The 14,226-nt window shown below is 50.4% G+C and overlaps 2 protein-coding genes across 4 annotated transcripts in view; one reads left to right on the forward strand and one right to left on the reverse strand.

Annotated features, from left to right (window-relative positions):
* Positions 1 to 14,226, forward strand: part of RASGRP4 (RAS guanyl releasing protein 4) — a 27,255-nt gene continuing 13,029 nt past the window's right edge. Inside the window, exons 1-6 of one of the 3 annotated variants that reach the window (XM_088672737.1) lie at positions 1 to 247; positions 5,456 to 5,658; positions 6,269 to 6,373; positions 8,630 to 8,693; positions 8,802 to 8,933; positions 9,668 to 9,821. In XM_088672737.1, coding sequence (XP_088528863.1) covers positions 225 to 247; positions 5,456 to 5,658; positions 6,269 to 6,373; positions 8,630 to 8,693; positions 8,802 to 8,933; positions 9,668 to 9,821 — 681 coding nt within the window. In that variant the 5' untranslated portion in view covers positions 1 to 224. Of the gene's footprint in view, positions 248 to 400; positions 539 to 5,065; positions 5,659 to 6,268; positions 6,374 to 8,629; positions 8,694 to 8,801; positions 8,934 to 9,667; positions 9,822 to 14,226 lie in introns of those variants that run through there. The other 2 variants (XM_088672738.1, XM_088672736.1) reach the window with 2 other exon arrangements.
* The window catches only part of TSLIG3C (tRNA splicing ligase complex subunit 3C), a 25,568-nt gene continuing 21,070 nt past the window's right edge, over positions 9,729 to 14,226 (reverse strand). The window contains exon 9 of the mRNA XM_088672739.1: positions 9,729 to 9,846. The gene's annotated coding sequence lies outside the window, so the exon portion shown is untranslated. The remainder of the gene's footprint in view (positions 9,847 to 14,226) is intronic.

Here is a 14,226-nt window from a genome sequence, read left to right on the forward strand (position 1 = left end):
CACACATCAGCATAAAATCAACCAGTTCAGTTTGACTCCGCAGTGCTACAGTCTGGAAGAGACATTTTGCCGTATTGCTTGCCTTTGCCCCAATTGGGGCTGAGCCCAGAAGCACCTGGCTGAGAGGTTTCAGCTAGGAAAGCAAGAAGGACCCCCTCCCCAGGCCCTCAGGGCCCCCCCCCCGGCCCCACAGAGAACCGAAAGGGCGACTTGGTTAGAAGAAGATGATCCGACGAGAGAGCAAGGGGTAAGCCAAACTTTACTGAGCTGCCGCTCCTTCTTCATCTTACTCATTGGGATTTTCCTGTTTCGTGTCATGGCGACCTGGGGAAATTTCAGCCGGTTTTATATTTCCTGGGGGGCGTCTTTCGTTCTCATTTTGATCGCCACTGCTGGAAATTCCACACAAGCGCTTGGCTGTCAGGAGAAATGCTGCCGTTCCCAAGGTATTGTCAAGTTGCCAACTTTTTGTAGGGGCTGCTGCTGTGCTGTGCCTGTTGAACTTCTGCCTGCCTTGCAACTGCTAAAGAGGCAGGAGGTGAGTTGTCCCTGTGCATGTGGTGCTGGGTTTGTGGGGACTTTTCATCAATCCTTCCTTGATTGATTGACTGGCATCTGTCTGTCTTGGGAGACAACTAAAGAGCGTGCCTTGCTGAAGTCAAACTGTTGGAGAGTTACGGTGCCTGCTGTGGCTGTAAGACGTCGATGCAGGAGAGACATGTTTTGTTGCAGCCGGGGCAGATGAAGGCGTCCAGTTATGCTGCTGCAAATGCACCATGGCTTTTTTTCTCTCTGCCCTCCTCCCAATGGTCATTCGTCCTCTAGTTACTGCTATGGATGCATGACCTGACTGTCTATAGGCACTGTGGTCGTCTGCAAGGGATTCCCATCTGGTGTGTTGATGTTGCCAGCCTTCATATCATGTTTGCAGACATCTTTGTAACATGGAGTTGGGTCTGCCCATGGACCTGGTGCTGGAAGCCAGCTCCCCGCAGACCACGTCCTTGGGGACCCTGCCATCTTCCATTACGGGAAGGGGCAGTATCCCATCACATAGCAAAATAAAAAATTGGATAGGGACACATGTAGCTGTCCAGTTTTAAAATCCAGAGAGGAGGATTGGCATCCAGAGGCAGTGCATGTTAGACGTGTCCCACCTGGTTTCAGGTGAGATTCAGGTATGAATAACTGTGTGTGGGATAGATTGCAGGCTTCATGTCCATCTTCCTTGATAGGTACCAGATTGAGCATCCTTGCGGACAGTTAACCCAATTAATTAGGGCCAGATAGGAGACAGAGAATAGGGGTGTTACAAAGTTCTTCTTCTTCTTCTTCTTCTTCTTCTTCTTCTTCTTCTTCTTCTTCTTCTTCTTCTTCTTCTTCTTCTTCTTCTTCTTCTTCTTCTTCTGTTATGACTCATGGCCGAGTAAGATTGTCTTCCATGAACACGGTTTTAACAGTGAGTCCGTAAGTGACTGTGGAGGCCAATTCTGGGTCCGCACATGGGGACAAAGGTTTCTGGGCGGGAATTGATCACAGTGAGGGTTTGCCAAGCGTGCCTTCCTCTTAGCTCGCTTCTCCCTTTCATCCTGAGTTCGAGCGTCTTCAAAGTCCACGACTCCTTTGGTAAAGGCTGTTCACCAACTGGAGAGCTCGCTCGCAGGCCAGTGTTTCCCAGTTGTCGGAGTTAATACTGTACTACATTTTTAAAGATTTGCCTTGAGAGAGTCTTTAAACCTCTTTTGTTGACCATCGGCATTACGCTTTCAATTTTTCACTTCAGAATAAAACTTAATAGATAATAGTAGTAGTAGTAGTAGTAGTAGTAGTATTAATTTATTTATACCCCGCCCACCTGGCTGAGTTTTCCCAGCCACTCTGGGCGGCTCCCAATCGAGTGTTAAAAACAATACAAAGATACTGCAAAGTTACAAAGTACACAAGGGTACCAGCCCACCTGCTTGGACCCCAATGTTTCTTGGGTGCCAATGGTATTGTATGCAATCTGTTGTGAGCATTGCAGAAACGCTAAACCAGGCACCCCCAAACTTTGGCCCTCCAGATGTTCTGGACTACAATTCCCATCATCCCTGACCACTGGTCCTGTTAGCTAGGGATCATGGGAATTGTAGGCGAAAACATCTGGAGGGCCGCAGTTTGGGGATGCCTGCTCTAAATGGTTGTAGAAACTGACGGTCCCTGATCCTTTGTGATCGTTCGAGGGATCCACAGCTGTGCTCCTCTGACTATATTCAACAGCAATTTGTGCGTAAAAGTCTTGCACTGCCTGCCCTGTAGTCGCTGCCATTTGACTTGAGAGAAAACCAGGACATGCATTTTAATATTTGTTTTCATCCGGCTCATATTTATTCTGCTCCTGATGTTTAAACGTCTGCCTGACTTGCAGAAGCTGTGAGGTCTTGCATAGCTCTGCTTTCGCAGCTCAGGTTTAGCAGTGTCTCAACTTGCTGCCGGCGAGTGGGGAAGTTTAGCTTTCGTAAAAGACCCATGCTATGTGAATCTAGCAATCCGGAAGCTGGTGGGTTGCATGGTGTCGTTTCAGTTCCATGCGCCGAGTAGGTGTGTGGGTGCTTTGATCCAGCAAGCTCAGCTGTTGGAAAAGGAAAGGCTGTGGTCACACAAAGGTGGCGTTTGGAGAGATTGCATAGCAGGAGAGAGAGAGAGAGAGAGAGAGAGAGAGAGAGAGAGAGAGAGAGATATCTTTCCCCACTCGAGAGATATTGCAGACAAAGTTGGAGAGGAGCGCTGAGTGGTCTTGAGAGTGGGGGACCCACACGCTCTGTGCGTACAAGGAAGTTGGGCAAGAGGAGGAAGTTTCTTGGTATAGATTTGGGTTTCCAAGTACAGTCGCTGGGTGGCTGGTTGACTTTCAAATGCAAGAGACTGGGGTGGGGAAAGCATGCTCTTAGGTGGGAAATGCGGAAGTCCAAGCGTTTGCTCACTGGGGAAGTGAGGATTGCAAGAATGTTGAGGTGGGGAGGAGGATAAATTCTTAGCAAGCCGTTGATTGGACCACTGTGGCAGGAGGACCATGCAGGAGGGTGGCAGAAAGAGTGAAAACTTTTAAGGTTGAACCCCCGGTCTGGGAATACCTTTTCCCCCTTTTGTATCATACTGCATTAGTTTGAATATTGTTGCATGCACCAGCGAGAGACTACAGGGGTGCCAGCACTTACTTAGGCTTTGGTTTAATAGCATAAGAAGACCCCTGCTGGATCAGGCCAATGGCCCATCTAGCCCAGCATCCTGTTCTCGCAGTGGCCGACCAGATCCTGTGGGAAACCAGCAAGCAGGATTAGAGCACAAGAGCAATTCTCTCCTCCTGTGGTTTCCGACAATTCGGAAGCCTTGCTGCCTACGACCGTGGAGGCAGAGCATAGCCTATATGGCTAGAGTTAGCCATCGATAAGTTTCTCCCCAATGAATTTGTCTAATTCTCTTTCAAAGCCATCAAGGTCGGTGGCCTTCCTTGGAAAGACACTGTGATATGACTGTGTCATAGCGAGGGAACCGCCAGAAGGCCCTCGGTGCTGGACCTCAGTGTCCGGGCATAACAATGTGGGTGGAGATGCTCCTTCAGGTATACTGGGCCGAGGCATTTAGGGCTTTAAAGGTCAGCACCAACACTTTGAAATTGTGCTTGGAAACATACTGGGAGCCAATGCAGGTCTCTCAGCTCCGGTGTTATGTGGTCTCGGCGGCCGCTCCCAGTCACTAGTCTAGCTGCCGCATTCTGGATTAGTGGTAGTTTCCGGGTCACCTTCAAAGGTAGCCGCATTGCATAGAGCGCATTGCAGTAGTCCAAGCGAGAGGTAACTAGAGCATGCACCACTCTGGCGAGACAGTCTGCGGGCAGGTAGGGTCTCAGCTTGCGTACCAGATGGAGCTGATAAACAGCTGCCCTGGACACAGAATTGACCTGCGCCTCCATGGACAGCTGTGACTCCCAGGCTGCGCACCTGGTCCTTCAGGGGCACAGTTACCCCATTCAGGACCAGGGAGCCCTCCACACCTGAGGATGGAAAGCCTCACAGTGTTAACACTCGAACAGATCTTACTTAGCCCCATGAGGTTTCCAAGGAAGCTGCAAGCCACAGCTTTGGGTCCTGCACAGAACAAGACATGTGTCTGTGTCTCCAGCTTCCAGCATCAGCCAAAATCTCTCACGCCCAGAGCGCACAGCCCTGTCACCTATTGTTCTCCATCCGAGGATTTCATGGCATCCATCCAGGTGAGGAGGCAAAAGAACCCACCTCTTTGGATGTGAAGATGGTAGTTCCTTGCTGGCCAGTTTATCTGCAGCTGTTGAAGTCGGAATAAGAGGACCTCACACGCATGTTGACAAAGGGCATGGCTGGCTGAGGTTACCCACGCTGCAACGTTTTGCGGCAGGAACCCGCTTCTTTAGAATTCAAAAGCAATTGCCAAGTGTTGATTTTGAGAGGAGCTGAGTGAGCTGCAAAACCAGACCCCTAAAAAAAAGTATACAGATCACTTACTTTAGTGAACCAAGTTTGTTGCCTTTTACCCAATGCAACACAAGCCTTTGCTGGTAGAACAACAACACACACAGATTTCTGCTGTAGACCGCCCCTTCTGTGATGTATGTATGATGTATTGGGGGCGGTCTTGAGCTACAGGGGAGGCAATTTCAAGTGTATATATAAGAGTTTGCACTCTTATATAGTTCTGGGTCTCCTCCTCCCTCCTGCATGTGGGGGGAGCACCCTGTTTCAAAAGCTTTAATAAAGATCAGGCTTTGCTTCTCAATATTCTCTGGTTGGCCTAAGGAAAAAGGATAAGTTTTTTCTTATAACAATACTGACCTTTTCCCAGCAAGAATTCTTCTGTCTGCCAATTTTGCAGCCAGATGGTGCCACACCTAGGGAAGAGTTGCCTCCGGCCAATTTTAAAACCAGTCTAACTAGGTTTTGACACCCTGCAAAAGTTTGGTGGTGGTGTTGTTGTTTTCAAAGTTCACGCAGTGCAAAGCCATCATGGGCCCTTCACATATAGTTCAACTGTCTGGACTGGAGCATTGTGGCTCACTGATAGAGCAGAGGACCCGGCACGAGCTTTTCCCGACATGGAGCTGGCCATGTCTCCTCCGGCAAGCAAAGCACGGGCTATACTTCTGAGCTATGCTCCCTCCGCATTCTTTGTGCATCTCCACCCCACTTTTCCAAGCAAAAGCGACCACACAGCAGCTTGCAAAATACAGGGCCAGAACAGTGACTCATGCAGAGGCACTACAGAGAGGCTCCTCTGAGAGCGGGGTAGCAGGAATTGGACAGCTGCAGTGGACTTCGGATGTGTGTGTTCTCTTACACCTCAAAGCACCTGTTGTTGTCTCTCTTGGAGGCGGAAAACAACCACCGTTGACATCCCTGAAGCTCGCGTCTTTGGTGAATTTGGGAATTGTATTCTTTTGCAGGAAATCCCGAGCCGAAGCCCCCAACATCACCGAAGGCGGCACTCTCCCAGGTGCCGGCAGGATTTCCCGACGGAAGAGTCGGCGGCGGATGACCTGTCCTAACCCTCGGGAGATCAACCAGGCCTTGGCCTCCATCACCTTGGGAGATCTGAACCGATCCTGCACGCTGGATGAGCTGATTGAGAAATGCCTTCGCTCCTTTGGTAAACCGGAGAGAGGCAAAGGCAGGGGCGGTTGAGAGATAGGGGCTCTTCTCCCAGACCAGGCATTTGGTGGGGCTGCTGTGACTTTTTCTGGAGTCCCCCGATGTGAAGGAACCTGGTAGTGTTCCACCTACCAAGAGCGAAAAGGTTTTGGGCTTAATTCCCAGTGACCACCCAAAAAAATATCTGGGCATCCTCTCTTTTTTTTCTGCCTCTAAGCCGGTTTCCTTGGTTCTTTTAACCAGAATATTCCCTCTGTCAGAGTCGAGTAAATTTCAAAAACGTTGCTGTTAAGCAAGCAAACAAACAAGAGGGTACTGTACTTTAATGTTGCTTAATTGACCGTACAGTGGTTACTGCATAGCTGTCAACCCTCCCTTTTTTTTGCTGGAAATTCCCTTATTCCAGCGCCGTTTCCCGCACCTATCCTGGATTGTTAGATATACCGAAGACTGTCTCCGGGACAGGTGAGGCTGCTGCTGATCCCTTATTTTCAAATCCGAAAGTGGACAGCTATGGGTTACTGTATCTTGGGGTGATATCAACCATCCTTCAGATTGATAAACCAGATTAACAAACCCCAGCCTCACCATTCTCTCTCCTCCTCTAGATTTGGATGGAAACCTCTGCACCAGCGACTTCATGGTAAACATGACACTGACGGCTCACAGCTGGGTGGTATCGTCCGCAGAGCTGGCCCGCCTCCTCCTCGCTTCATATCCTTTCGGAGGTAGCGCTGAGCTGCTTCGGCCGCAACGCAGAAAATGTGCCCTTGGCCGCACTTGCAGGCCCTCCTCATGCTCAAAGAAAAGGGAGCATCTCTTGCAATGAGGGAGAAGGTTTCAGGAGTGGGGTACTCTGCACTGTTCTCTGTATCCCCCTCCCCCCGCTAGCCACTGCCAGAGTCAACAACCTCTGGCAAGGTCAGAGGCACTGCATTTACTCCCTAACCCATGAGCAGGGCCATCTTAAGCATATCTGGCGCCGTGGTGCGAAGATCCCTCCGGCGCCCCCCCCCCGCCCTGTTTCCCAGCGCGGCTGTCTGGTGGGCACAGCAGCGCGGTGTCCCCCTGGAGGCCCTGCGCCTTAGCGCCCTGCGCCATCCAGCCTTGCCGTAGGGCCGGCCCTGCCCATGAGAGTTCCCTACAAAACCCTCTGATTCACATTGAAGAGATAGCGGCTCCCAACAAAATATTAATATTACTGCTGCTGCTACTACTACTACTAATAATAATAATAAAGGGCTGCCTTCAGATGTCTTCTAAAGGTCAGATAGTTGTTTATTTCTTTGACATTAGACGGGAGGGCGTTCAACAGGACAGACGCCGCTTTCGAGAAGGTCCTCCGCCTGGTTCCCCGTAACCTCACTTCTTGCAGTGAGGGAAGCGCCAGAAGGCCCTTGGCACTGGATCTCAGTGTCTGGGCTGGACAATGGGGGTGGAGACGTTCCTTCAGGTATACTGGGCCTTTGAGGCCATTTAGGGCTTTAAAGGTCGGCACCAACACTTTGAATTGTGCTCGGAAACGTACTGGGAGCCAATGTAGGTCTTTCAGGACCGGTGTTATATGGTCTCGGCGGCCGCTCCCAGTCACCAGTCTAGCTGCTGCATTCTGGATTAGCTTACTAGCCCTACTGGGCTTCAGTCCAGAACTGCGGGTTAATGCTGTTCTAAAAAGCCTGGTCCCCACCCCCAACCCCCCAGGTTTTTATTTCCATTCAGGCGGTGAATGTTAAGAGTTCCTTAGGCTAAGTGCACATTAAAACACATTTAAAGCCCATCCCCAACAGAATCATGGGAACTGTCCTTTGTTAAAGGGTGCTGGGAAGTATAGCTCTGTGAGGGGCAAGCTACAATTCCCAGGATTATTGAGGAAGAGGGAAATGTGCTTTAAATGTACGGTGTGTGCGCTTCATAAATCTAGGTACCCATGAACGGCTCAAAACGCAGTGGAGTCATTCCCCCCTGCTGAATTTCAAGTCACTTTCAATGTTCCTGTTCCCACCAGAGAGAGGGGCTTGGGGCCTCTTCAATAGCTCATGCATTTCCCCACATCAGACTCCAGTTCCCCCAAGCCAACATCTGGGCATGTGCCACGGCTGCCCAACATGTACACACTTCAGTTTAACGACAGCTTCTGGTTTCTAATCAGATGGAAGCTGGTGTAAGGGGAAATAACCCAAATAGGAGTATTTCTCCAGAAGCTAAAGCAGTGTTTCTCAACCAGTGTGCCTCCAGATGTTTTGGGACTACAACTCCCATCATCCCTAGCTAGCAAGACCAGTGGTCAGGAATGATGGGAGTTGTAGTCCCAAAACATCTGGAGGCACATTGGTTGAGAAACACTGAGCTAAAGGATACCTATGGCTTGGTATGACTTATGTCATGTGTATACTGCTTCATGCGTCAGCGGTGCGAGCACACTGGAGCCAGAGTACTTTATCCATAGCCTTTGTCCGGGCATGGCCAAACTTAGCCCTCCAGATGTTTTGGGACTTCAGCTCCCATCATCCCTAGCTAACAGGACCAGTGGTCAAGGATGATGGGAATTGTAGTCCCAAAACACCTGGAGGGCTGAGTTTGGCCATGTCTGCCTTAGTCTATTGCAGAACCCCAAGAAGTTCTGGGACTGCAGGAGAGAATTCTTACTCTTTGCTCTCCACCCCTGCCAGCTTAAGAGGTGTCTCCCTTGAGGGTTCCCCAAAACTGGACTGGCTTCGGTTGGCAACTCTGGAAGAAGGTAGAAGATTCTATCTTGGGCTAGAGCAGGGTTTATCAAACTTTGTGTCTCGCCAGCTTTTGTTGGACTACAACTCCCATCATCCCCTAGCTAGCAGGACTAATGGTCAGGGGTGATGGGAATTGTAGTCCGAAAACAGCTGGAAATCCTGGGCTTAGAGGCAGGGCCCCAATAACACCTGGCACCATTGCCCCCCAATTTGAGAGGGGTAAAACCTTAACTCAGTTTGCTACATACCAAGAAGCATCTCAGAAGAAACAGCAAGAACGCCAGCTGAGGATCTGCCACTTCATCCGGTATAAATTTCCACCCCGTTCCTCCCCTTCGCCCCCAGATCCTGCCTGGGTACCCGTCTCCCCGAGTCTCTTGCAGCTCCAGACTGAACCTCTCCCATCTGGCTTCAGGTACTGGCTCGTCAACTACCCCGAGGCCTTTCACCTGGACCCACACCTGGAGGAGGCTGTCGCGGAGATCTTGGAGGTGGTGAGGAAAGAGGGCCAGGGGGAACACAGTCACCTGCTGAACACCTCTGGCACGTGAGTTCAAGTCATTCTCAAAGTCATGAAAGTGCATCTCCCATCCCGCTCCGCCACCTGTTTTTTTTTTTTTAAGACTCTCCTTCCATCCCAGAACGGCAAATGGACCCCAGGAGTCCATTTTCCCGCCACCTGTTTTTTTTAAAAAGACTCTCCTTCCATCCCAGAACAGCAAATGGTCCAGGAGTCCATTTTCCCAGTCTCCTGCTCCCTCCTGTCCTCCACATCTCCATTGTGAGTCATTTACCACGTTCCTCAGACCAACCTGTGTTTCCAGTCAAGGGTTCCACTAAGCATGGATGCAGGTGGCGCTGTGGTCCAAACCACCGAGCCTCTTGGGCTTGCCAGTCGCAAGGTCGGCGGTTTGAATCCGCGCAACGAGGTGAGCTCCCGTTGCTCTGTCCTCGCTCCTGCCAACCTGGCAGTTTGAAAGCACACCAGGGCAAGTAGATAAATAGGCACCACTGCAGCGGGAAGGTAAATGGCGTTTCAGTGCACTCTGGCTTCCGTCACGGTGTTCCGTTGTGCCGGAAGCAGCTTAGTCATGCTGGCCACATGACCCAGAAAAGCTGCCTGTCGACAAACACTAGCTCCCTTGGCCTGAAAGCGGAGATAAGCTAGATTTAACTCTACAGGGGTCCTTTACCTTTACCTTTACCTTTACCTTTACTACCTCTAAGCATGCAAAGTGTTCAGCATCTAACTTGGCGTTCTGGTCTTGCTTCCTTCTCCAGGATGACCCGGACGTGGACTCGATCCTTCAGCTGCCAAAGCAGCCCTGGCTGTGGCAAGAAGAGGAAAGTGTCCCTGCTTTTTGATCACCTCGATGCAGGAGAGTTGGCCAACCACCTCAGTTACCTGGAGTTCAAGGCATTCTGCCGCCTCTCGGTAGGGATCAGCCGACACTCAGGTTCTGCAACGGTGGAAGATTAGAAATTGTTGCAGAGATGGGTCATGTCAGGAGCTGGACTAAGGAGGAATGGTGCCCCCCCTTCTCCTGAACCTTCCCAAGAACAGAGGGGACAGTATAGAATTGGAACAGTGGTTTGCAGAAAGTCATAGTTCAGAGGCTGCAGAGGGGAGAAGCTGGGAAATATTGGGAGAGGAACAGCAGAAAGAAGAAACACCAGGGGAGAGACAGCTGACAGATTCAGGTCTTTGGAAAGCATTCCTGACACACACACCCTCCCAGGACCAGGTGGGCATTGAGAGTAGGAGAACAGAAAGTTCAGAGGCAGAAAGCTCAGATTAGCTGGTGCAAGGGTGACATACAATAGGAGAGATGGAGGGCGGTTGGACTTTATTCGGAGCAACGGCATTATTTTAAGGAGGCTGCCTTCCTTCGTCTCTCTCTGTGATCTATGGAATAAATTACTTGGTAAGAACTCCTCTTGTTTATCTGCTTAGTGGCTGCCACCGGGGGAGGGATCAGATTCCCTGAAGCCTGACAGGCAGCTGCATAGAGCTTTCAAAAGAGCCTTAGCCTTCCCCAAGCAGCTGCCCTCCAGATATTGTGGACTATGACTCCCGTCACCCCCAACCTTGGGACCAGTAGGGTAGTAGCAGGTGCAGAAGCGCAGGGTCCCCCTTCAAAATAGTCACACAGCCACACCTCTTCCTAAGATGAAACACTGATTTCACTTCTCGCAGCGAGGGAACCGCCAGAAGGCACTCAGGGCAATTAGGGGTGCAATAATAATAATAATAATAATAATAATAATAATAATAATAATTTTATTTATACCCCGCCCTTCCCAGTCAAGACTGGGCTCAGGGCGGCTAACAAAAAAAATATCAAAACAAGCATAAAAGAAACAATTCAATTAAAATACAGATTAAACACAATGTTAAAATTCAATTTTAAAATGGGAATCTACAAGTGGAACCTCATTTAAATATCTGTAGGATAAAACCTTAGGGGAGGGCAGGGCAGACTTGAGCAGGTCGAGCGCCCTGGCGTGGAGATCGCTCCGGCGCCCCCGCCCTCGCAGCGCGCAACATGGCTTCCCCTGGCGCCCCGCACCACCGGGACTATACCTAGAGCTGGCCCTGGGGGAGGGTAACACCGGGGTCAGACTGAGTCAGTCCAAAGGCCAAGCGGAACAGCTCTGTCTTGCAGGCCCTATGAAAAGATGACAACTCCTGCTGGGCCCTAGTCTCCTGAGAGAGAGCGTTCCACCAGGTCGGGGCTATTACTGAGAAGGCCCTGGTCCTGGTCGAGGCCAGTCTAACCATCTTGTGACTCAGGATCTCCAGTATGTTATTATTGATCAGTGCAGATCACCATGTGTTAAGTGCCCTTAAGAAACAACAGCTCCCAGAATACTTTGGCAGAAGCCATGACTCTTTAAAGTGATATCAGAGCGTTTAAAATGCAGCATGTGACTGTGGCTGTATGGCTGTCTTTATATTGGCAACTGCAGGCAGCCAGGGCTGTTAAAACAGAAATTTAAAAATGCTACAGGGGATATTTCAGCAAAGTTGTCTTCCTCCACCCACCCCTTGTTTGGTCATCTTTCTGTTAGTGGGTTTTTGGGGGGTTTCTGCAACAGAGAGCCCACACCAAATTGCACATCTCTGGTTGCAGCGAAGTCAAACCTCGTGAAATGGCAGCCCCTGTCACTCCCCTCCGTCCCAGGCTTGTCTGCAAAGGCATTGAACTCCTGATGGGCTGTGCTTTGCTCACATGCAGACAGGCACGTACAGATCTCCAGCAAGAGATTGTGCGAGGTTCCCTATCAGATGTGCCTTACTCTAATCTTACTACCTCTTTGGGTGTTTGGGGTTGAATTCTGCCACTGGTCTGGGGGAAGATAAAACAATGGTATATTATTTGTTCCATTTCTGCCCCCATCCCTCCTCCCAAATGGAACCCAGGGTGGCAAACATATCCCTAGCATGAAAAAACACACACCACATTTTTTAAAAAAGCGTTCTAAAACATTTTCTTAAACAGTTATTTTAAGGTTGCAGTTGCAGAACCAGGTGGTCTCCTGGTGCCATTTAGAAGTTCAGTCCTACCCTGCAAAGGGAGGCAGGTCCTTTTTCCATGCCACCAGGTGACTTTCCTTGATGGCTATGGTCAACCTCAACTGTTAAGGGAGCCTCTCTCTGAATTACCAGTTGCTGGGAATCGCAAGTGGGGAGAGAGCTGTTGTGCTTAGGTCCTGCTTGTGTAAAAGATCTACAGTACATTGGCTTCCAGCATGTTTCCAAGCACAGTTTTAAAGTGTTGGACCATTAAAGCCCTAAGCGGTCTCGGCCCAGTATACCTGAAGGAGCATCTCCACCCTCATCGTTCAGCCAGGACACTAAGGTCCAGCTCCGAGCGCCTTCTGGCGGTTCCCTCCCTGCGAGAAGTGAGGTTACAGGGAACCAGGCAGAGGGCCTTCTTGCTGGTGGCACCCGCCCTGTGGAACGCTCTCCCATCAGATTTCAAGGAAATAAACAACTATCTGACTTTTAGAAGGCATAAGAAGGCAGGGAAGTTTTCAATGTTTGATGTTCAGGGCCGTCTTAGGTGTACCGGGCGCCGTGGTGCAATGATCCCTGCGGCGCCCCTCGCGCTCCGCTGTGCAGGGCCAGGCGCAGCGGACAGGGCGCGACAGGCAGGGACGCTGCCAGCTGTGCTCCGCCTCCGCCTACTCGGCTGAAGCATGATGGCAGCAGCGGCAGCAAAGCTGCCTCTGTCAAGGGAAACATGAACCTGGACCTGGGCTACCTTCCGCCCACACTCCTTCAATTCACAGCGAGCACAGACAGCGCTGCCCCACAATGCTCCTCGCTTCAGCCACCGCTGCCAGGAAAGGAGTGGAGGGGCAAGGCGGAGGCGGAGGCCCGGGGCAGCTCCGTGTGCCTCCTTGATGCGCCCCTTGCTGGGCGGGCGCCCTGGCGCAGTGCGCCAGTAAGCCCAATAGGAAGGACGGCCCTGTTGATGTTTTACTGTGGTTTTAAAACTTGTTGGAAGCCACCCAGAGTGGCTGGGGCAATCCAGTCAGATGGGCAGCATATTATTATTATTATTATTATTATTATTATTATTATTATTATTATTTCCCCAGGTGATCTCATTGATCTTGCATATCTCTAAGGAGGGAATTGTGGTCTCTAGATCTAATCAGTTCCCAGACTTGAGGGTATAGCTCTCAGGTCCCTGCAGTTAGGAAAGCTGTCTGGTTGAGGGTCTCATACAGAGCAGCACCAACACAGGTGCGTTAGGAAGAGAAGCTGAAGGAGCTAGTAAGTCCCCCTTGAAACCCCTAAGACGGTCTGCCCTGGGACAGATCACTAACAACGTGCTTCTCAGAAGACATCTCTTTCCCACACTTGATTTCGCTTACCGGGGAAAACCAAAGGAAGTACATCATGTATCATTAGCTAACAGAATTCGCTACCCACAAGATTTAGCGATGGCTTATTAGACAAATTCACAGAAGCCTCTGAAGCCTCACAGGGTTGTGTGGCCATCCCCTTTGCACTCCTTTTTGCCAAATTCCCTGATGGGCCACTGATGAAAAGGGATCCCTGCATTTAGACGAGAGATGGGGAGAATTTGCCTGAGTTCTCATTTAAAGGCAAAGAAGAAGAAGAAGAAGAAGAAGAAGAAGAAGAAGAAGAAGAAGAAGAAGAAGAAGAAGAAGAAGAAGAAGAAGAAGAAGGAGGAGGAGGAGGAGGAGGAGGAGGAGGAGGAGGAGGAGGAGGAGGAGGAGGAGGAGGAGGAGGAGGAGGAGTAGTTTGGATTTGATATCCCGCTTTATCACTACCCGAAGGAGTCTCAAAGCAGCTAATATTCTCCTTTCCCTTCCTCCCCCACAACAAACCCTCTGTGAGGTGAGTGGGGCTGAGAGACTTCAGAGAAGTGTCACTAGCCCAAAGTCACCCAGCAGCTGCATGTGGAGGAGCGGAGACGCGAACCCGGTTCTCCAGATTACAAGCCTACTGCTCTTAACCACTACACGACACTGGCTCTCCTACACCAAACCAAACATCAGGAAGAATATTATGGCAGTAAGAGCAGTCTGAAAGCGGAACGGATTCCCTCGGGAGGTGGTGGACTCTCCTTCCTTGGAGGCTGGATGGCCACCTGCCATGGATGCTTTGGGGGGGAGATTCTTGCATTGCAAGAGGTTGGACTAGATGACCCTTGGGAGTCCCTTCCAACTTCTATGATACCTAACTGGCACTTTCCTAAGCAGTATGAGAACCCAAAAGCAGTTATCCTTTGCAATTCGCGTTTCTCCGAATTTTGCAGTGCAGTTCTGCAGTCAAGTAATGTCTACAACAATGCATAGAC

Source organism: Zootoca vivipara, chromosome 6, assembly GCF_965207765.1.
Source record: "Zootoca vivipara chromosome 6, rZooViv2.hap1.1, whole genome shotgun sequence".
Taxonomy (NCBI): domain Eukaryota; kingdom Metazoa; phylum Chordata; class Lepidosauria; order Squamata; family Lacertidae; genus Zootoca; species Zootoca vivipara.